This window comes from Chaetodon auriga, chromosome 20, assembly GCF_051107435.1.
Source record: "Chaetodon auriga isolate fChaAug3 chromosome 20, fChaAug3.hap1, whole genome shotgun sequence".
NCBI lineage: Eukaryota > Metazoa > Chordata > Actinopteri > Chaetodontiformes > Chaetodontidae > Chaetodon > Chaetodon auriga.
The window spans coordinates 7090375-7114608 of record NC_135093.1 but is presented as its reverse complement, the minus strand read 5'-3'; the positions used below and the strand labels follow the sequence as shown (position 1 = coordinate 7114608).

The window sequence follows — 24234 nt, the reverse complement described above, 5'->3', positions numbered from 1 at the left end:
TGGTAAGAGGCTGATGATGGTGTAAAAGCACACAGAACTTAAATACACCAAGAGAGCTGTACATTTGGGGCGAACTCTCAGGTAGAAAATAAACACTTTATATTCTCATGCACAGCACAAGATGGGTCTTGAATATTCATTTCTCGGTTAATTGCATTGGGAGATTGAACTGCGTGCTTGAGCGCTACTTAATTCATGTCACATTCAGGGCTCGCATCCAGCCAGATTTCACATTAAAATATAAACAATTGTGGTTCCATGTTTTGGTGTATGTGATGCAGATAAATCTTCAGTTTGACATCATGTGAAGTTGTCAGTCAATATCCAAATGACTTTTCCCCAATTAACTACTGAAAGGTTTAGAAGCTATGAATTTCGTTACCACAATCCGCTCATCTTAATAATAAGATGACACTAAAAAAAAACAGGAGATAAACTTAATTATGCTCATGAAACAGACAGGCCTATCGTTAAGGCTGCGACCCCTTCAAACGCCTGTCAGTAAGTGCTTTTCTCAAGTCCCCTGAGGTATGGCGCTGCGAAAATGACATACTGTACAGAGTCACATTTCATACTTTTAATGCTCTCTGGCTTTCATTATTGTGCACCAGCCTAGAGGCCTCCACCATGGCAAATTATAGTTTTCTTTACTCACCAAACCTCTTGCGGGTCCACCAGTGTGGCTCTTTGAAAGTGGTGAACTTGACATCAGGGTGCAGCCTCAGCCTGTCATACAGGTCCGTCGTGCCACACTTTGGTTGGCCAATGATATAGAAATACGGAAGGCACCGCATGCGGTAGAGTTTCCCGTCGCGGTGAAACAAGTGTTCTCGGAAAGTGTTCCTCAAGTGCTGAAAGACCGTCCGGAAGCGCCTCGAGTAGCGTGCATACAAGTTTGTCCTGTATGGGTCCGAAGTGATATTCCCAGTGTATTCCTCATACCAGCAGGGGTTCTTCACACCATGCAAGAATTTGCGGGGGACAACAGAAAACATCTGTAAAGGAAAGAAAACAAGCTGCATTAAGCTGCTGAGTCACCATGCTTCCCGAATATACAAATACATTTCATACACAGCCTTCTGTATACCCTTGAAGTTATCATTGCTGAGGCTGCACAATGAAGGATAAATGCATTCCAGTCATTTCACAGATACATTAAAGCAAGAAGTTTGTTTAAACAGTTTAAAAAGTTATCAGTGTGCAGGCCGCTGTTTTCGTAGGTGTAGGAAAACACCATCTGTGTGGTATCCAACTGCACATTCTCCACAAGTATGTGCGGGAGGATACAGTCTCTAGGGGAGCAGACTTGCAGTAAATTGGTTTTAGATGCATGGACACATTGATAGAAGTGAGTGCAGATATACTTGCACATGCAGTACAGCCAGAAAGTGTTTAAAAAGACTTTGAGATTGTTCACATCCACATTGGATGAACAGTGTAGGAACTGTAGCCATTTTTATACACAGACCTCCAAGTTTTAGGAGACAAACATGATTACACAAGTTCACAGAAACGTTTTATTATTTTGTATGGAATCATTTTCCTTCAGTGAGTGTCTGAAGGCTACATTCCAACAGACCTCAGCAGACACTCTCAGTATCAACACTGTTGATGGTCTGCCTGGCCTGCACTGCAGCCATATTCACTTTTCCCTTTTTTCTGATTTGGCCAGTTAAGAACATTCCACTGTCTGGTTATAAAAAATTAAAACTTGGATCACTGTCCTGATGCACTGCTCTAAAAAGAGCCACAGGTCCTTTACTGTTCATCCAGTGTGAACATAAAAATAGTTTTTTGTTTCATTTCATATCTAATGTGCTAGACTTGGGCAATATGTCAAAATTTTCCAACTGGCCACTGTTAGCCCAACAACCGGTGATTGCCGATATATTTGCACAGGTGCTGATATATTTGCGCATATTCTCATGTCAAGAAAGAAAATATTCTTGTCCCTTTTTTTCCTTACTAAGAAAAACACAACCATACTCCTTCTGAATTAAAGTTTCTCTCTTTTACAACCGGCAATGAACTCAGCCAATCACCAATAGCTAATATATTTGTCCAATTACCCAACCCTACATTGTGCTGGATTCTAAAGTGAAAAAATACAAAGTAAAAGCACATGTGTCCTATCACAATGTGCTTTTTTGTGAAAGGCACATGTTACCATGACTCACTCATTGCCTGTGAGACAAAGCTACTTTAAGGACAATTAATGCCGGATCCATCCACAGATGCAGTATTGATTGTCCCGCGGCCACAGTCTCCTATTCATTAGCTGGTTCAATAAGAAATTAGTTATGTTGCAAATAGCCTCGGCACAAGCCATTATCATTAGGATTAACAATTAATTGAACCAAGCTTTGAGGTGAGACGGACACTACGAGAAAGCTGCAGGACCAGTGTGTTGGAAGACTGTGGAATGACTTTGAGCTTTAAATCCCCTCTGGAAAAAAATTGGCAGAGACATATGCAATTATCTGGTGTGACATGAAGTGTTATACAAGGTTTTCAGAGCAGTTTTATCTCTTTATAAATTAAATTAGAAACTGCAACCAGTGGGGAATTGCAACAGCGTAGCCGTATTGAACCCTGTGTAGACCACAGGAATACTGATTTGAATCACCTTTTCCCTAAGCATTTAATTACACTTCAAGACACATCTGTGATTGTCAATTAAAAGAGAGATCGATATCACACTGGGCCATGTTTGTTTTATCATTTAAATAGAGAGATAAAATTTACACTGTAAAAACACCGAAGTATGCATTATGATAATCGACCTGATAATAAATCAAATGTTTGAATATATTAAATGACAGTATAGATAGATATATGTTTTGGCTGTACTCACATGCGGCTCACTGTTAACCAGTGCCTTGAGCTCTGGGAGCTGCCGACTGCTGCGAAACTCCACCTTGGATGTGATGGACTTGACCACCAGTTTGATATGTGCATAGTCCTTGACTGAGGAGAGGTTGAAGGCAAAAGGTCCCGGGCTGACCAGGCTGCCAAAGTGATAGGGCGATGGGGTGAGGAGGAGGCCCTTCTTGTCTCCTGTCAGAATGTACGAAGCCATGATGAGGAACATGACGGCCAGACCGAACAGGAAGCTGTAGAGCCGGATCTTGCGGAAGCAGCCCAGGGTGCTCCAGCGCCTCGGCAGCTCCCGTTTCACCTCGAGGACTGCAAACAGGTTCATGGGCGTGTCGTCCACCTGCAGGAGCAAGGGCCTCTTGCGGTAGTCATCCACTGCAGATCCCAGCAGGCTGTATTTGTAGTCCATCTGCGTCATGGTGTCAACAGCCTGTGAGTCCCAGGTGTCACAGCTCAGACACAGGGAGGTGTTATGGAGCAGGAGCCAGCTAGATACAAGGTTTCGGGATGTGGGAAGGCTCGACAGTTGGTATCCATGATGAGTTAGTTGTGGAGAACAGCCCACATCATCCACTGACCTCGACCTAGTAAGAGGAAAAAGAAAGAGATGTCCAGCTGTCAACATTGACTACATTCACATGCACAAAATATTCTTTTTTTTGTCCTTATTCCAAAAAAGACAATATTCCGACTAAGCTGTTTACATAGCTAAAGAAAATTAATATTCCACTAATATTCCTGTTTACATACTCCGATTAATAAACACAGCTCACTCCTGCATATTCAAAAACCTGTTGATATCCAAGCCTTTGATAATGTTTAAACATAGTTTTATTTCTCCTACCAACCAGGAAACCGGACCAGTTGGCTAGGCAACGCAGAAAGCTGACTGTAAACAGGCAAAAGGCTGTGTGTCTCTAATGAATATGCATCTCAATTGAGATGCATATTCAGAATGTAGGTTTATAGAGCCGTATATAGTGTTGGCATATTTGGAACAATAGTAGAATATTAGTAAGCACTCCTGATGGAGCAACTTCTAAAATCTAAGAAATATTTGAAATAACCTTTGTCACCACCTATGATTTTCTGTGGAGCTGATTCTCCCAGTGTCACATTTACATGCTGCTCCAAGGGCTGACTTGTCTTTGTGTATCTGCTTCAATGTGGTACCCAGGTTGCTATCAAGGCCAGGCAGCCATGATTGAAATTCTTTCTATTTTAGTTTCAATGTATCTTTTATACCTGAAGAGAATGTCATCTCATTGTTTAGTCTCTTCCAATGACAAAATAATACTGCTATGTGAAAGCAGTCAAATGATTAAACCCACAGTTGTAGCAATATAACCTCAGGCTGAACACAAGAAAAACAAATTGATTGTAGGGAAACTGTGACGCAAATCAGTCTGCTCTGAATATTGACGACTTAGATGAAATCACACCAAGAAGTAACTTCCTGTAAATGTCAGCTCACTTCAAAATGTCACAGTTTCTTGGAAAATCTGACATCATTTTCATTGTGACTAATTATTGAGCAAAGATCACGTTCCACAGGGTTAAACTAATTTCACTGACTTCCTCTTTCACTTCCTGTTTTAATCAGAGAGCACAGCAACACCCTCACAGTCCATCCTCCCATCCTCCCTATGCATCAGAGTCACAATATGGAAGGAGCGATAAGGGCGAGGGATGCATTCAGCCTGGAAACTATGAGGCTGCGTGTCAGACTCTCCTGGGGAGAGACACGAATATAAGAGATACCCAGCCTGGACGGGAGAAGGGATTATATTATCAGAAAATGGTATTCCTCACTGTGAAGTCACATGGATCAACAGTCGCCCACAGATAAAAGGAGGGCCAATGTCTAAAGGGTGAAAGAACTGGGGATCTTTAATGATAATGCTCCTGCAGCAGCAATGTCTAGTTTTATCCTTGAGGCTTTCTTTGTGTCTGGAGCTGAGCCAACATGATGGCAGTGAATACAATGCAGCATAATGACAAAAAGCCAACAGAGCCGAGGGTCTAGGACTCTTTTCACAGGATGAGTGGGATGTTCGGCAATATGGCTGAAGCCTAATGTTTTACACCTTCACACTTGAAATTGCATGGATACAGCCATGCGTTTGACGTATGTTTATACCTACGACCTGCTCCTGCTCACATACATCATAAGATAAGGCGCACCACTATGGGAGTGAGTCATCGCTCCTCCTCGCAGCTCCTGATATCGTCAGCCCCCCACCACCACCACCGCCCATTGCCCACACCCTTTGCACAATTTCTGTATTCCTGGAGCTTGCAGCAGAGCTGATAAGAGGACGGCTGGAGAGCACCTGCCTACCTGCTCATGCAATGTCATTTACCCCCAGCTGGGCCCTCAGCATCGTGCCACTGCAACAGTCTCACCAGGAGACAGGAGGAGAAATAACGAGCCCCTCTCTGAAAAGACCCATTTCCAACCCTCAAGAAGTTTTCTGACTGCAACTTCAGACGGCGAAAAAGAGAGCACTGAAGAATAAAGGATTCACTTCGAGAGGCTGAAAATCCACAGTCAGATATTAATATGTTTTCGCTTTTGGCCAGAAATTGAACCTTATCCCCCCCCCCCCACACACACACACAAAAAAAAAAAGAAAGAAAAAAGTGAAAGCAATGGATTTTAAATTAGGATAGCTACTTGCTACTTCAATTAAAGTTTCCCACACATCACAGATGGTGTATCAGTGCTTGTCTTGCATAATAGTTCACCAGAACAAGTAAGTGTTGGTGTACTTCTTTTTATTTAAATAGCCTGTAATGGTGAGGGGTCCCATTGTAACAATTCTCAAATTTTCTAAAATGATGAAAGCTTCAAAAAGACTAAGAGGTTTGCTTTTAACAGAAATGTAATTACTGTAGGTCAGATGTTCTCTCCATCACAGGGAGGGATGCTGCTACACTGTGTAATCAAAGCACTAAAAGTAGGATGGCATTTTCAGCATTGTACTTGTATAACAAGCCCACTGTTTGCTATTGATGAGCACATGTGCTCATCTGTAGTCGTCATGCCATTTGCGCTTATTGACCGTATGAGTCCTTCATCGAGGCTGAAGTCAGTGGGGTGCTCGTACTCAAGGTTATTTAAAATAAGGGGAAGTAAGAAGAGGGCATGAAGGTTAAAGATGGGAGAGAGAGAAAAAGTAAAAAAAAAAAAAAAAAAAAAAAAAGGGAGTAGAGATGAAGAGAAAGAAAGAGGAAAAAGGGACTGTGTCATTGACAAGAGAATGTCACTCTCAAGGGAACTTGCATCTAAATCAATCAGTCAGCTAACTGTAGCAGTGGGCCACTGGCAGCTTGACAGATCTGCTCTATTCATAAAGCAAATACGTTGCTCCTGTCCATCAAACATGATGAAATAGCTTAACTCGAACAGCAATATGGCTAGAGGCCAATGGACAAAGAGGACACGAGGTTGCGTCATCTACCTTTTCAGCTGACAAACCTTCAAATAATAGTAAAATGTGTGGATTTGAACATTTCCCCACAGTGGAAATGGATGTTTACCACATTTGTCTGCATCCCCCACATGATTTAGTGCCTCTGACCGCTGCCTGTAACAGAAATGAACACCTGTTCCTAATACTGTAAATAGATAATTATTGATGGAAATAAATTGTTTAATGCTTTTTAGATCAGTAATAAGCATTAATAAAACAGACATTTGGGTTGCCAGGTTGTGAAACATCCCATTGTCTGGTGTATATCCTCCTCTAGAATGATGTGCTTTCACTTTTTAGAAAAAAATCTGATATATTAGTTATATTCATTTTTGAAGAGGATCATTTGAATTTGATTATTGACATAATGTGACCAAGTCACATCCAAGCAGGATATTTTACATTTTTTTCCACACTATTACTGATAATGTGGGACTTTGAAAGATCTGATGATGATGTATTGGCTGATAGTAATTTCCTTCCAATAAAAACACATACCATAAACAAACATTTTTGGACATTTTACAACATAAAACTCACTTTGGGTGATCTATAAAGCCTCAATAAATTATTTATTGGCCATTCATAACATTATTTACAAATTATAAACCCTTTATAAAGTATGCACTCACTTAGGGAGTCTGCAAGTCAAAAAGCACCAAGTGTCATCTGACTGAAAAGATCAAACCCATTAACCACACAGATAACTCAAATTCATAATGATTGTAATTAACTTCAAAGACACTGGCATCAGTGGTAATGGTCTGCATGCTGTGCTGATGGCTCCCTCCCCGTGTGGTGCAAATGGAATTGCCTCGGCCTTAATAACTCATCAGAGGGAGACCTCTTCATGCCGTCTACCCTGTCATTCAGAGACAGATCAGTGAAACAGGCAATCAGGCAGATTTGTTTTAAGTCCGCCCTCTCCTCCATGTCTAGCTGTCCATCTCCGCTCTGGAAAAACCAACCAGTCTCAAACACTGGCAGCTAATTGCTCTTCTCTCGTGTGCCTTCTCTTCTTCGCTTGACGATTCCTTTCTTTGTGTTTATCGCCGTCAATACACTATGAATGATCACTCGTGTGAAAAGCTGCGTAGATGGACAGATTATCTTTTTGTTGTACTTTATAAAAGCACCAATCGAAATCAATTGTTGTTAACCACTATTACGCCTTCTCCTATAGTTAAATTTCAAACTGGTCATATTACAGCTTTTCTCACGCTGAGAATGTGAAGATCTGCTTTCTTTGGCACTGACTGTGACTACAAAAATAGTGATGCAAAACATACTAGACAAGACTCTACATTCAGGGTAGGAACACTGTTCTATTTTTCCTATACTGTCCCTGAATTGTGGTCATATTCCATAGTGCTATGCTCTCAGACAATAGGAATGACAAAAACACCCCACAGCCCTATAATCATTCATTCCTCAAACCACAGCGTCGAATGATCATTATACCTGGCTAGAGAAGCAGTCTGTGCAATGGAGAGCACGCTGTCCTACTTCCTCAGCTCTCTGGTATTTCAAATGGTGGAAATTAATTGCATGGCCTGCTGATGGGCCCCTGAAATGCCCTTCTTGTTTTGATTCAAAGTAAACCACCAGCTCTCTCTCTCAGACTACAGAGAACTCACTGCTCCATATCACAGATAATTGTTAAAATATCTTAGCCTCAGAGACCCCCACAGACCTGTGCTGCTGTCTTCATCTTCGACTGCTACAGAAGATTAAAAGACCTTTTTTTCTACTGGGCATAACAACAAGCCATTTACAGTGGACCTCAAATGTTTCCTGCTTGTTTTCTCATTGAAAAACTGTGTAGGAAACTCTGAAAGTGCAACTTGCCCCAGTATATTTGTCTGAAAAGGGAGGTCTACTTAGATGTCAGAGTATCTTTTATTATTCATTGCTGTTTACATAGCATGACAGCTTAAACTTCACTTATCTGCTGGAGCAACAGGCAGATTAGAGCTTGTGTTGGAGACTGGGATGCAGTGGAAAAGAGTGGATAAACTCAAGCAAGCCCTATTCATATTCTACTAAGTGTCAATGAAAGATGGTTAAATCCTCAAAAACAAATAAATCACTACAAATCCAGTTAATAATCAGTTAAATCACAGACATGTGGATGGCAGAGGAGATCAAGATGTCATTGGACAAAACGAGTGAACGTATTCATACCTTCGAGATGCACAGTATGCATCACAAACACTGAAGACAGTATGAGGCGCAGAGTAGGTTATGTAATGCTGACTGACAAACAAGAGAACATAATGTAAACAAGTGATTATCCCTGATTCATTGTGCAGGTGTGTAAAATAATACACACACACTGACTGCAGTGTTGCTCCCTCCCTGTGCAGACACAAACATGGAATTTTCCTATAGACTCAGTGTTATCTGTGACAGTAGTTTTTAAAAAAACAGATTACCACAAGTGGAATGTGCACAGCATAAACAATAATCTGCTGCTAGCTGGCCTTCACAACCACAGAGCCAGAGGAAAAAGACAAAGTAAGCAAGCTGTGTACTTTTTTCCAACATCCAAGGTGTGGAGAAAATACAAAATATGAGCACAAAAATGAAGTAGTGGACTGAAAACCCTGCGATGAAGACACTTGGGAGACCTTGAGAATAGAACGGCACATTCTGTCTACAGAGTCCTTGTGTGCAGCTGCCCAGGAGTACTCTCGACCTACTCTCACAGACTGATTTCAACCATCCACTGTCGTGCTGAAGAAACAGTTTGTCATTCAGGAACAAGCCTGTCTACAAAGCATTATCAAGCCATTTCCCCTTTAGCATTACTTACAGATCCTCCAAAGCAAATAAGCAAAAAACTGAAAAATAGAGTAAACAGCTAATGACTTCAGACTGGAAGCAGAACGTCTGTACTGCCTGCAGACTCAGGCAGTTTCCCGTTATGGCTTTTTCTACACAAACAGCTGATGAGCTGAGAGTAAAAGCCGATACTAGCTGAAGGGCTGTAAACATGCATTTAATCTATGTTCTCTACTGAGAAACCATCTGCTCATCCTCGCTACTCTGACCTCTCGACATTTCCATGAAACGGGAAGTGGATTTTGGTTGAAGTCCACCAAAAACACAGGAAATACTGTTGGGCAAGAGCATGACGGAGCCAGTCAGAAGGAAGAACAAAGGATGTGTCAGCGCTGTGTCAGCCAGAGAAAAATGTTTTTCCACCAGGCCACTCACAATAATTAAAGTTCAGCATGAGGCCACAGCAAGGGTGGTACAGCCATGAGTGTCACCTTGTGATTGGTTGAAGAGGGATGGTGATAAATGGCTGCTGATGACACTGACACTGTCTCCTCCAGCATCAAGGCTATTTTAATTTGTCAGAGCGATCTTAAAGGGATGTGAGCTCTCTCTATAAAGCTGGATAGGTGTCATATTTACACGTTATTATATTTTTGTTATTTTCATTTTTCAGAGCAGGTTTTTTTTTAACTGAGAAAATTATAATCCTTATGATTTCAGTCCTAGCTGGTTTGGCAACACCCATGCAGTTAAATACCACTACAAACACTCATTGATCAGCTACTTTGTCAGAAATTCAACATAAGAGCAGCTGGGGTATCTGTTTACAGTGAAACCAAACAAACTCACATTGTTGTAGTTAAGAAGTCAGTCAAAAAGGATTGCAACACCAATCTGACTTCATGCTGCACATGTTGCAAGTAGTTTCCCACAAAACACAGTAAGTTGTAGCTGTAGCTGCTTCTTGTTCTCTTTACTCCCTTCCAAAAATGGTTCATTCATGAAAATAATGAAGATGGATTACATGCATGCATAGTTTTTTGTGAAGGCAATCTTTAGCCAGTGTGGAATGGCGGACTCCTCCACCAACGTTATTCGTAAAAGTGCAAGAAGACTGTAACAACAAAAGGGGCAATGCAACAAACTTAATTCACCACCTCATGCAGAAGCACCCAATATGAGTATGAGGGGAAGCAAACATGCGATCAGAGCTCATCAGCTTTTGTGCGTTGAACTGAGCAGAACTGAACAGACAAACTACAAGCTCTGCTGAGCTCTGCCAAATCTTTGACAAGATGTACTTCATATTTTGTCATATTAAAAACAATGTCATTGTTGCAGAAATACCCTGAAATACTGTGATGTTATTGTAGGACCATATGGACCACCCCTAGCATACAGTGAAAGAGGTCCTTCTTGTGAAGACGACAGCTCAAAAAATGCTTCAAGTGATAGAATGTAAAGAGAGAAATGAAAAAATCGCAAATGAACAGCTGATTATGCACCAGAGTCCCTCAGGACACACAGAAAAAGGTTCACCTCTGGTATGTTAATTTGAAAACCCGATTTTAACTCGAATTTTTGTATTATTGATTTTCTTTTTATCCCATTTCATTATAAATACATGATGAAAATGAAAGTGATGACCCTTAACTATGGCGTATCTATTTAAATAAATGAAATCAATTGGTAAAAGCATAATTTGTGGGAGCAAATGAAGCGAGAACCAAAGCAAGCTACTGATGCGTGAAATTAATCCTTACAATAGCTTGGGAGTACAAGAAAAACATCTGGAAATATGACTGAATCGGCCTGCATCTTGACAGTATACCACAAAGCCCACTGATGGTGGAGTGAGCAGGAGCCCTATGACCTTTTGAAATATGCCCCCAGGGGCCGCAGCCCAATCTAATCAAGTAAATCACAACCATATAACACAAGCAAGAAAGAGAAGATCAGTATTAACTGTGGCTCAGAGTGGATTCATTCGTCATATTACCCCAGGGAGAAGTCATCCGTCACATTCCCCCAGATCACACACACTGTTGACCAAAGATCAGAATCTAATCTCCAGGAAGTCAGGCAGCAGGCCCCCCAGGAGACCAGAGGACCTGACCGTGACCCCACCGAAGAGCCGACGGGTCAAATTATCAACACAGCCTTTGGACACTTTCACTGCTGTGGAGGGTGGTGAGAAACGTGGCCTCTGCCCTGGATTCATAACTGCTGCTCAGCTGGGATCTCATGCAGAGTCCCAGTTCAGCACTTTCTTCTGTCTTATCTTTTATTCATTATTTTAATTTCACTGGCAGCCTCCCACAGCCAGTGCTGCTTCTGAGGTGGATAAGTGCTTATGATGGCGTAATTAAAAAAAAAGGGCACAAAAACAATGGCTGCCATTTAAATGATTGATTGAATTAATGGAAAATGTTGTGGATAACATGGGGTGCTCTGCTCTCTACGCAGAAACACATACAATGAGGCTAAATTGGGAATAAAATGATAATTCAGAGATAAGAGGAAAGGTGAAAGGTTGTGTGTCTTATCTGGGATGGGAGCCTACTTTACATCAAATGATGAATAAATGATGGTAATTTTATTTGAAGAGCTGCATCTTTAACACAATAAACAATCAAGGATGTCTTGTGTGAATGAAAAGGAGCTTCAAGTTTGAGGGGCATATGCAAAACAGTGCTGTGTTCGCACAGCAGCTTCCGATGAATAATTTATCAGGATGAACTTACATGTGATGTGTCTGTAACTTATTATCTAACTTTAGAAAATTTATACCCCGATGAATTCAAGTAATTCTGGAGACATCCTTGTGTGTATTTCCGTATTTTTTCCTGCTACTGTTGGAGGTTTTTATGTAAGATCTTTCTAACAGTGATCATCCAGTCACTTAAATTCAGTGTTTCCGTTTAATCTTTTGTCCCGCTGTCAGCTTGGTGGTCAGATGTTTTTGTCTCTTGACGCTGATCATATTCTTTGTTTGTGAAATATTAATCTGTCTTGCAGACAGTTTTTGAGATGTAGGTTGTAATGAAAGAAATAGGAAAGACGGAGTTAAAGCCTTCTGACTGACAGGGAAAACTTACTGAGGGGAAAAAAAGCAATATGAAGGAGATGTCGTGAAATATCACTTCGATTCATGGACCCTCAGAGCTGTGTAGGAGGACTAGATGTTTTTGGGATTTGTGAAATATGTGCCAATCGGTTTCTCATCCCCTTAAGGTCCATCTCTCATGTTTTTAAATCGCAAATAATGTGGGTGGCAACTGCAGCCTGTAACATTTACCACCATTAGCAACTCAGCATCAGAACTGTAAGGTGGATAAACAGTGAGGCTTCCCACCAACAGTCCAACTAAAAACCGAAAGTGTCAATCTTGGGATTACATTAATGCCTTTTTAACAGATAGAAAATAAATAAATTAATAAGATAGAGAAACAACCATACTGGAGACAACAGCGAAACAACTGCAGATGCTAGAATTTGGCCTTTTCATCTGACCTCCTCTTTCCGACGACCACCTTTTCATTTGTTCAACACTCCACCAACGCCTGCTCCTGCTCACCTCCTCGCTCACTTTATGAGAGCTGACAGGCAGGCTCTCTACATGTGGACCAAAGTTCAATCTACTGTTAATCTCCCTTTTTCACAAGAAGCAGACAGACCTGGGGAAAAGCAGTTGGTAATTAATCCAATGGGAATGTTTACTGTTTCCAGTAGAATGCCTCTGAGCCCACAATGCAGCATAAATGGCTCCGATTAAAACCAGCTCTCAGAACATTTAGGGAGAAACCGTAACACTTGTATAGAAAGAAGAAAAAATGTTGTGGTTAAGACTTCCAAGCCTATATTTACATTTAAACCAATATTGCTGTTGTAGGGTATGTTTCCATCCACATGTTATTGCCCATTGACACCCTTGATCTCCTTCGGGACACATCTGTAAACACTTCTGTGCTCTGGAATCACGCTGCACTTAGCTTTGGTAAACCGCTACTAAGATGCCTTTATGGCACATCTGTGCAATTTAGAAATACAGTATGTATTTTGGTAAACACTCAATGGGACTATCGTGAGCGCAAATAAAATCGAGAAATTCAAAACAGAGATCTTGAGTGCTCAGAAGGCGTGCCCCCATCAGAAGCTGTTAACAGTGCACAGAAAAGTCTGAGTGGCCCAAAACATGCTACAAGCATGTACGACTGATCCTGGGACAGACCGACTGCGTCTGCTAGTGATCTGCCGTCGCTGGTTGTATCCAGATTCTCCAAAGAATGACTGTTCTGTCTTAGATTTTTTTTATTCTAATACTTTTCGTGTTTTGCATTAAGGTACACATATATTAGTAGCATATGGCTCTACATTAGACATTATAAAGCACTTATTGATGCCATATTCTGGGGGTAAGGATTATTAAGGGTTATTTTGAGGTTAAGATTGTAATTTATGTTTAACAGCCTATTTACCATCAATAAGAAGTAATTAGGAGATTATTGAGGAAAAACTCCTATTGCCTAGTAGTCATATGGTCATGCAGAATAAGTGGTTCGGAATCACTGTTTAACACAGTAAGAAATGACTTCAAAACCTGTCCCTGGCTTAAAGACCATGCAGTTTATGAGGTCTTCTAATTGATTTTCTGAAGGTTCTGCAACACATAGAGGAATGAGAAATAGATTGATGGAGTTGATTGATAGAGGAATCAAGTGAAAGTCATTAAAAGCAGAGATGGGAGGTTTTCACCTGGCAGCGCTGACATTATTTTCAGTGGTGACTTATTTTACAGTGTCTCCAGCTTGGAGAGTTCAATTAAATCAGAACTTAATTGTTTTAAGTATGTCCCACTTAAGCCTAATTAGCAAACACTTAACAGCTCGCAAGCAGTCAGCGGTGTCATTATATAAAATTCCCAAATTACATGTCACTACTACACATAATTCTTTAGGTTAACACAATGGCTGTGTGATGAATTTGTAATGTGTAGAGGTGTTGCTAGTCTTTCATTCATCACCACAGAATGAAAGGGACACTTGGGATGTTTTGTGCTGCTTATAATTCATTGTTCTCAGTAGACACATTTTTTATAACCTCCAGTAGTTGCCCAACAGACAGAAGATGATGATTATAATGATGATGATGATGATTGTAGCCTGGCCTCATATGTGAGTTGAAATCACTGAGGACTGGACGGCCAAGTAAAGAACCTAAGAGGAGCTCATTTGTTAAATCAAATGAGGCTTGAGAGAAACTTTCTTTCCAGTCGAGCCGTTCCTTTTTCTTAACTTCCATCCAGTGAACTTCTTTACTAATCAGTCTGATGAGTCTGATTGACTAAAGCTGGAGGAAAACTTGACTATCTCCTTATAAACAAACCACCATCTTTGTCAAATCCTGCAGTTGTGCGGACTCCAGGAGTAACTCGGCACAATCGGCGAAATTCAGTTTCTCGCTGCAGATGCAACTTGGATGCGGTTGACGCCCAGCAAGGCAACATCTCCACTCAGTGAACTGTTGATAGTCAGCCAAGTCATTAAAGACTATGGCTTTCCATCTGTGACTATGTGCGACGATGAGGAGAAACACCACGGGTGATGTGATGTTTTCCGAGAAGCTTCTTGTTCCGTCTTTAATTCCCTGCTTTCTTGAGGTTCTCCGGGAGACATATAGTAATCCTGTGCTGTAGCGTTTCACACCTAGTTAACAGTCAGAGTTTCATCTCTAACTGTGCTGAGCCTCCTTCCAGATAGGGATATATATGCACGGATTGAGTGTTAGCCTATGACTGCCAAGAAAACGTGTGAATTAACAAAACATAGGCTATTACTGAGTCGGCCGGCTTTCTGCTCTGCCGCTCGGGAGCGGGCCTGATGCAAACAGTTTTAGGGAGGCTACTCGAGGGTATCCCAGCGGATCCATAATATTAACTTGGACTGTGGATTTTCAACTTATAAAATGCTGTGCTTTATCTTCTCCTCGCTACATTATGCATGTGACTCCACAATAATGAAGGCTCGGACAAATTCTCAAGGCTTAACAGACAGGCAGGCAGGTTAATTCTCCAAATTAAGGGTGAGCATAAAGAGGTCCCCTTATAATATGGAGGATTAACTGCACGGTATCTTAATTTTTAAGGGCTGCCAATATGTTCCACCTCTCTCACAGGTCAGGCAAGGATCACTTGCACTGTAATTTGAGAGTGAGGTTTAGCATAAATCAGAATAATACATCTATTCTGTGCAGTATGCTCTGGAAGGAGATTGTAGCAAAAACGGAAAAAAAAACAGTTTAATCACAGCTCTACCTGCTTGGCCACATCCTGATAAATGGAGGAAGAGGGAGCGCTGTTCTAACTACAACAGCACATCCATCTTGCAACGTGTAAAAATTTCTGTGGTTCGCCAAAGGTTCACACTGGCAGGCGGCTGCCTGCAAAGATATGAAACTCCAGCTCCAAATTAACTTGGCAGGGATAATCCCACAAAATGATAGCTGCAGCGATGAAAATAACATTTGTACAAATTCCTTGTGACCTGGGCCGGGTCAGAGTGTGCCTCTTCACTGCCAAAAAGCCTGAAAAATGCACAGCCCCGCAGGTGCGTCTGACGCTTCTGCTGGACATTTTGAGGCTGTTTGGTAAACGGAACTCGATGTTGAACTTTGAACTCAAACAGACGTGCAGCGAGGTGGCAAGTGCGTGCTAGGTTTTTTGTTTACCAGTCTGAGCTAGTTGAAGAGTCGCCTCTTACTTTGGTCAAATGAGCCCCGGGGCTGCTGCTGCTGCTGCATGCACTCACAATCACCACATGAACCACACAATCAGCTACATTACTAGACATTACATTACTAGACTAGATGCAGTAAACAGAAATTGGGGGGAAAAAAAAGCCCACAATGCAGTGAGAAATGGCGGTGGTATTGAAAGGTTTCACAGTTGCTCATTTAAAAGGAATCGCCGGAGGTAATTGGAAAATGAACACACCTCTCCCCGGTGCTGTACATTGTTGAGGTCCCTGCAGGTCTGTGCTGAGCCCATTAGAGTGACATCTGGAAGACAGATACTGTCTACACGCACACGCACACACACACACACACACACACACACACACACACACACTCTACACACAACCACTAATATCAGGTCTTTCTGCTAACCTAAGGGATTCCATGGCAATACATGAAAGCATCCATGATCCAGTGGCTGCCTAAATATAGATTTTAAAACTTGTGTGTGTAAAAACAGAATCATAAATATTTGTTTTCTCAATTTTGTCTCTCTCTCTCTCTCTGGAAATGTCTGTTTAATGAAAATGCACAAAAAAAGTGTGAGCGCTGTATGAAAATAATCCATAGTTCAGAAATTAAGATGCACAACCTTGCTGCAATTTAATTATTTATTTTGATTCTAACTTAATTCAGGAGAGCTCTGGTGCATAATGAACAGCTAATTTGCTTTTTGTCTTATTTTTCTGTCTTTCTTACCCTAATTTACAGCATTTTCTGACCCACCACCAACAAAAACTACTTACTGAAGGTTAGGCAAAGATCATGATCTATCTCTTGATAGGACACTTGATGGGAATTACACCTTGTAGAATGTTATTATTATAATCTGTCTTACTTAAGTTTGGAGTATAATCATGTTCTATGTTTTGAAACTACAATTCACATAATGCTTTGGGATATGTAAACAGGAAGTATAACTAATTAGCTGTGGGGTACAACTTGAGCTCCACTTTTTTTTTTTTTTTGCCTGTATTTGTGGTATACCATTAAAAATATGCTGAATTAGCTATTAGCCATCCCTGTTTGTAAAGTACCCATAGATGTACAAATAGCTATCTCTGCATTAATCTGATACTGAAGAAAACTTAAAACATGATGATTCTCATGCAAATTCTGGAGCGTCGTTTGTCTGTGATTTCTTAGGAAGCTTAATGACGTTAATTTGTCAGCTGTGACTCCCGAGAAGGAGTACAAATTTTGACGTGGATTGCGGCAAATGGCGCCAAGAGTTTTAAATTACATTATTTTTCAACCATTTAAATACTTACAATGAAGAGATAAAACCAGTGATGTATTTAGTAAACAGGGATATTTGCATAATTGTAAACACACAATTTTCTCTGCATAAGTAATATTAGCCTCACACCACACAGTGCCATAAATCAAACTACTAGCTGCAAAAGGGGGTTGTTCTCATTTGCCAAAGCCCATCTATACAGCACAACTGGGTACAGATGGCGAGGGAAATAAAAGCCAGTTTAGTTTCCCATGCGTCATTAATACAAGCAATGACCCCCAGCCTGGCAGCGGCACACAGCAACTCTGGGACGCTAGATTTACCTTCTTACTCAGCACCTCAGAGTCCCAGCACGATGTCCACATCACACAGTGTCTCGCATTACCAAAAAGTGGCCTACAGATATGTAAATAACATACCGTGCACACGTGAAAAGTCACACGCTTTTTGAAAACATTGTTTTTTTGTGTGTGTGAGCAGTTTTCTTGTTGTGTTCTCAAATCATATGTTGCCTTTATTGCTTCATACACAGCATGAAAAAGTGCGTTTTCCATTTGTTCATATGACAGTACATATGGCAGCTTACAACAAATGTTTTTTCCATTTAAATTACACCTTGACGTTGACAAATGACGTGTGAAAATGTCGCTGTGCTGAGTTGGAAATTCAGGAAATGTTTGCATCTGGAAACCAATGTAGCATAAGTGGTTTGGATTTACAGGCAGATTTTTACATGTGATATTTTTTAAAGGGATGTATCTGACTTCTAAGTGTTAATTAATGCATAGAATGTGGGTGGGACCAGTTAAAATGATGGTTATAGAGTTCAGACCTTCCAGACTGTGACCAGATTGACCACAACTGGAAAAAGAATGATGCATGCAAGATGCTGCCACGCTTCCCCTTGTTTACTAGAGCCAATAACATTGGAGAAAAACCTCCATGCAAGTCATTCAAGAGATAAAGCAGATTAATGTCTGTCAGCATGTTAGCTTAATCACTGGAAGACCATCAATCACAATGACAAACAGCCCCAGACCGCTGCTTCAGACAGACAGCATCTTCTGGAGTGGTTGCTCCTCCACAGCCACATAAATCCTGTCCGGTGATCCACTGCTCTCATCAGGAATACATAACATAACTTCATTGGAGGATCCATCCATCACTGGGATCCTGCATGCACCATTATTTTCAAAGTCCGATGCCTGCACTTGGGCGCAGCTGGAAAGCAGCCGGATACTGTCTCTAGTACAGATCATTCAGTCTAAAACTGGAGCCTGCTGTCACTTAGATGCAAGCTCATAAAAACAGCAGTCTGCCTATGAAACATTTATGCAACAAAGGGTTACTGGCGACAGGCGTGAAGCTAAAGATGGCATCTTTAAGAACTGACATGTTTTGATAGGCTGCTGAATGGCCTAGCACTTTAACTTTTAAATAGACACACTGAACAAAACAGCATCTGACGCCCGGTTTGTTTATGTTGATGCAAAAACTCTATCTGCATACTGATGAAGAAGATGTATATGTTATCCACTATGACAGTTCTGGGATGTGCAGCGTGCAGTTTGTTAACCATTAATACTAAGCATCCAATATAAGGACACCAAACAGCTATTATTTTCATTATGGATTAGTCTGTCAGTTGTTTTTTTTTTTTAATCATTTATTCTCTAAAGAAAAATGAATAATGTTCCTCACAATTTCCTACAGCCCAAGGTGACTTTTTCAGCTCCCTGAAACCCCAAAATATTAAATTTATAGTAGAAAAGCAGCAAATCCTCACTGTAGCTGAAGCTGGAAGCAATGAAGGTACTGCACTTTTGGTTGATAAATGAGTTATATTAATAGGTTATCAAAAATGTTGTCATTCAATTGTCTATTGATTATCTGACAAATCGTTTAAGCACCAACCAATAACCTCTGAGTGTACTGAAGGACTATGAGGACTATCTGAGCCAGTGAGATCAGTGTTGAAAACATCCCCAAACACCAGCAGCAAGGTTACATTACAGAAAGACTAAATAACATCAAGTACAATTTATGAATGTATGTTTTAGAACCCAAATGTGGGTAAGAGGGAAAAAAAACATAAGGAAAGGCCAATTCTGAGCCATCATCGAGGGTCCATGTGGACAGTCTGTGTGCCCTATGCCCCAGAGGAGCCCTATTGAGCTGCACACAGCGGCCCCTGATGCACACTTGACACCAAGCTTCCTGCAGCAGTGACTGAAATAAAAGACCCCTAAAAGAGAGGTCAAATGCTTCATTTGAGAAACACAGAGTCCTGCTTCAGGCTCTCAGGCTGAAAACGGAGACGTATCCCAAAGAAGGGGGGGGGTGTCAGAGTTATCAGAGCAGGGCCAGAATGTGTGAGTCACTGGGAAAATGAAGGAACGCAGGGTATCTAAAGGGCTGGTCAGAGCTTTTTGATGAGACACTGGGGCTCTGGGACAGTTGGTTGCCCCGTCTGGTGCAAAATGTCCCAGACAAGCATGTGCTCTCACAAAAGACAAAGTGGAGCAAAAAGGGAAGTTGGCGGCAAGTCAGGCCATGCAGCACAATTATCATTGCCTCTGATTTTGCAGATAATTTTGATGACTCATAACACTGCCACAGCCTTGATGAACTACGAATCTGTTTCCAAATACGCATTTCCTAAGATTTATGGACGGCAATAAAGAAGGCATTCTCCTTTTTAAAAATTAAACCTGCGTGAATAAACAAGAGCACCACTGTGTTAACTCTGTGTGACACTATATGCATGATGGCAGAATAATTCACATGAAAGTCTTCATTTGGACCCAATTGTCTGGGCTAATAAAAGCTGCTCTGCTGCACACAATTCACTGCGAATGCTGTGCAAGTTACACACAGAAAATCCTGTAACAACATGGGAACAAATGTTTAAAAAAAATCTGCTTTGAAGAAACACTTGTTTCATCTTCTGACTCATGCTAATCCAGTCTGTGGTTCTATTCTTCCAAGCATGAGGATATGTTTTATCACTGTCAGTGTCTAATGACCTTAAATCCATGAATCTGAAAAGGGTAACAGTCTTATGTGTGTTTGCTGCCAAATTCTCCCCAGTTTTCATGATGAAGTGGCCTTAAAAAAGCCATTTAAATTGAGTTCCCTCAGATTCCTCCTGCCATTTCAATTGGACTCCTTTCTCTTGAGCAATCTCCAACAAAGATTTTAACAACAAAGGCATTCCCTCTTTGTCTGTATTGCAATAATTAGGAGTCTACAGCTGGTCTATTACTGAAAGAAGTATTATCACTGGAATCTCTAATGAAAACCAGTGAAAATTCTTCCCAAAAGCACCTCTTCCTGCTGTGATCACATTTACATGTAATCAAAGTCTGGTTGAAATACCGTAACATCTTGCTTTTTCATAATTGATAAGTTATGCCATAAATATTGCTCAATCACAGTTCTGTCTCTGTGCACAAAGGCCTGCTTCACATGCAGATGAGACAACGTGTGGCAGTGTGATTCATTGTTTATTTACTTTAACTTCTTTTAAATGAATACTTCATCAACCCAGTACAAAGAGCCAAGTTAACGCTTCATCTAAATCAACAGTGATCAGCCAGAAATATTATAGCCCAACTTATCCTGGACAGAGCAATTCATCAAAGTGCTTCAGTCACTCCATGGAAATCTGCGATGGGAGAGATGAAATGAGCTCCAGAAAAACAGAGTACCTGCTGGAGGCCACGCGCTACACCCTGTCGTGGCATTTAAATCATTCTAATCATCCATCGCACTCACTGTATAATAATATAGTGCAGCGAGAAAGAGAATCTCCACCACATGTACTACACCTACGTCTCCGCTTCCCACACAGACTCTGTGTCAACTTGTAAGCACATTGCTGCACACACACACACACACACACAGAGGAAATGTCTACATCACACATGCAGCACTATGAAATATGTGCTTTGAAGTGGTCTGCAATTGATTATTATTGTAATTGTTTTTTGGATGCAGTGATTATTAGTGTAGTCAATACAGTGTAAAAGAAAAAAAAAACAAAAAAAAAACAGTGAAAGATGCCCCAGTTCCCACAGCCTCTTCAGATTGCATGTTTTGGCTGGCTAACACTTCAAAAACCCCAAATATCCTGTTTACATCGACACAAATCACATGAAAGCAGAAAAAAATCCTCCTTTTGGAGAAGCTGGAACCAGAGAATATTTGGCAATATTTTCATAAATGACTCGGAGATTTTAATCTTTGATTAATTGTCTTCTGACTAATCGATTAAACTGCTCCAGCACTAGTGCTCTTGACAGCACTTGTGCATTTTCATGCCACTCGCCTGCTTTCTCTCTGATTTAGTTTGAAACTCTTATGGCTGGTGTGCTGGCAAGCAGCTACCATGTGCTTAATTGAAAGCTCAAGTACAGTAATTAAAAACCCTTGTGTTACTCTGCACATTAACTTATTCAACTTGAAAGTAATGAGGGGAAGAGGGAGGAGGTTAAAGTGATGTGATGCACCCTGAAGGGCATGTCTTAATCATTAACCAAAACTTATCAGCCCTCACATTAATCCATATTGCAACAGGCTACTGTAGTTATGTCTTGAGATGCATGTGAACGTGGTTAAGAAAAGAGAAAGTCCTGATCTGTCGGCTGTTTAGTAGTCAGCTAAGTCTGCTGGAAGCTTAATTAACAGATACTTTAATGGCTCCTCAGATTCTGAACACGCGAGTCTTCGTAACACCTAATGATCTGAGAAGGAACTACAAGGTGTGTCTGTGTGTCTGTGCGTGCAACCAGACAGAATTTCACCTAAAACTGATTTTCAAAAATCTCCATTACGCATGATCCATCCGGCCAGGGTTCCCTGTTAGTCCCATGTTTCCCTGTGGTCTATCGGGTCTATCGGGTGTCTCAGGTACAGGACAAAGAGAAGAGAGGACCACTCGGTCCCTCCGGAGGCTTCCCCTGCTCTCATTGGTCAGCAGGAAATCCTTTTGTTTTGGCTCTCACGGGTGAAGAGCGTAACGACGCATCTGATGAATGACAGCCAAATATTCTCCGCGAAATCACAAAGAAAAATGTAAGAGAGCATCTGATTTTGGGTGGTTTAGAATATAAGGAACTGATGGCGACGTGATTGGATTTTTCCGATCGTAGCTAATGATTGATCATAATCTCCCCGATATTCTTCCACGACACGCTGCCAACTCTACAAGCAGCGGCTCTCTCTGCCTCTTAAAACCGAAGAAAACCGAGTCAACTCGGGAGTTAGATTAGAATACATAGCGACCCATTCATTATCCGGGCGCCTCTCCGCTGAAAGGAGCCCGTTATATTGGCGATGTCTCCGGTTTTATACAGCGCGCACACAGTCAAATCAACCCCCCCAAGAAACTTTTCCATTTCTGCAGCCGCTTGCCTCAGACACAGTCCGAAAACCGAGGGCATGAACTTCAGCGACACACAGACGACAAAAGAGCGGACAGAAAGCGAAGCGCACGAGGCTAAACGGCGTGGAAAAATAATACTGAGTGGAATAAAACCTACCATGAGTTTCTTCTTTTAGCCTGTGGTGCTCACACGACCACCCGGATCAAACTACTTCTCGCTGCCGGCTCATGTATTTCCATTCCGGTCACCGGTCACGGGATTAATGGCATTTGTAAGTCCGCGTAATAATTTCTTTCTTTCCTGCTTTTTCTTTTTTTTTTTTCTTGCTCCGCTGCCGGTTACATGCGAACAAGTTGTAGAGTCTCTGCGCCGTCAGCCTCTTTCTCTTCTGCTTCTCTCTCAAAGCTCCTCGATATGAACGGTGGGAGTCAGACTCTCTCTCTCTCTCTCTCTCTCTCTCCCCCTTCTGTCTCTCTCTCTCTCTCAGTAATGGTGGGGTAGTGGTAAGGGTGAGGGGTGAGTGGGAGCAAAAGGGGGAGGGAGCGGGGTCTCTTCATAAGAAGAGCTATATGGCAATAAGCTCTATACAAATAGGAAATACCTCTGCTAGAATTTAATGGGAATAAACATCATAAAATGCATATTAAAGGATCAGTTCACACATAAAATATATATTATATTCTCTCACTTCCCTGAAATATGATATATCATCATGCACATAGTTTCATTGCATTTATTTGCCTATAAAAATATTAATAATATTGATTTCTGACTCCACCCCGATACAATTGAGCTAAATGGAATTTCATTTGTGGCGCTCACAGTGGGCCTATTGAACAATTACATTAACAAAATTCAAGGGGCGTCCCAGCGGCCTCGTGGTTGAGGCGCATGCCATTGAGCTGCCAGCGTACGCAGTTGGATTCCTGCCCGGAACCCTTTGTTGCATGTCATATCCATCTCCCTCCCATCTTTAATTAAAAAAACCTATTTAATTAGTAGAAACTGCTTGGTCGAATTTTGATTGTTTTTGCTACATCCTTTAAACATGTACACTTCATATTTGTATGTGCAGCAAGGCAACATAGTATGCAAAGATGTGTTACTATTTAATTTTAAGATGGTGATGGTCAGACATCAAAACCAAAGCAAAGACCAAAATCAATAGTGTTTTAATGTATGTCTCAATACTTTACCGTAGACAGGCTGGCAAAGTGTATCAGCTCCAAGTCCATCGGTTCCTACTGAGGACGTAAATCTTTTATAACAGGTCACAAAAATAAGTGTCAATTTTTAAAAAGCTTAAATAATTCCCCAAAACAGCTGGATACTGCACAATGGAGGTATAGGGCACAAAGGTATAAGTTGGGAATAACAGGCTTCGGCTGCACAGGCAGCATTGTTCGTAGAATCGTTTCTCTGTTGGTTTTGGTCTTTGTGTAAGATTTGCTGACAGTCAGAAAGTCATAGTAGTAAGAGTCGAGTGATGCCAGCCTCATCCTTTAATGTCATTTCAATGCTTTAAGCACCATGCAGTTCATGTTCATTGTGCTTTGGTTGCGGCAGAAATCTCAGAGACAGATACCTCGAAACAAAGAAAACCAAATCTGTCTGCATGGCTCGATACCACTGTCAGCAAATGAGAAAACATGCCTTTTCTAATTTGGGTGACCTGACC

At 41.2% G+C, this 24234-nt stretch overlaps 1 protein-coding gene across 1 annotated transcript in view; it reads right to left on the bottom strand.

Annotated features, from left to right (window-relative positions):
* Nucleotides 1-22972, bottom strand: part of LOC143339058 (carbohydrate sulfotransferase 15) — a 34766-nt gene extending 11794 nt beyond the window's left edge. The window contains exons 1-3 of the mRNA XM_076760058.1: nt 22713-22972; nt 2855-3461; nt 656-995 (exon numbers count right to left, since the gene is read on the bottom strand). Of these exons, the coding sequence (XP_076616173.1) occupies nt 656-995; nt 2855-3295 (781 nt within the window). The 5' untranslated portion in view covers nt 3296-3461; nt 22713-22972. The remainder of the gene's footprint in view (nt 1-655; nt 996-2854; nt 3462-22712) is intronic.
* Nucleotides 22973-24234: the final 1262 nt, after the last annotated feature.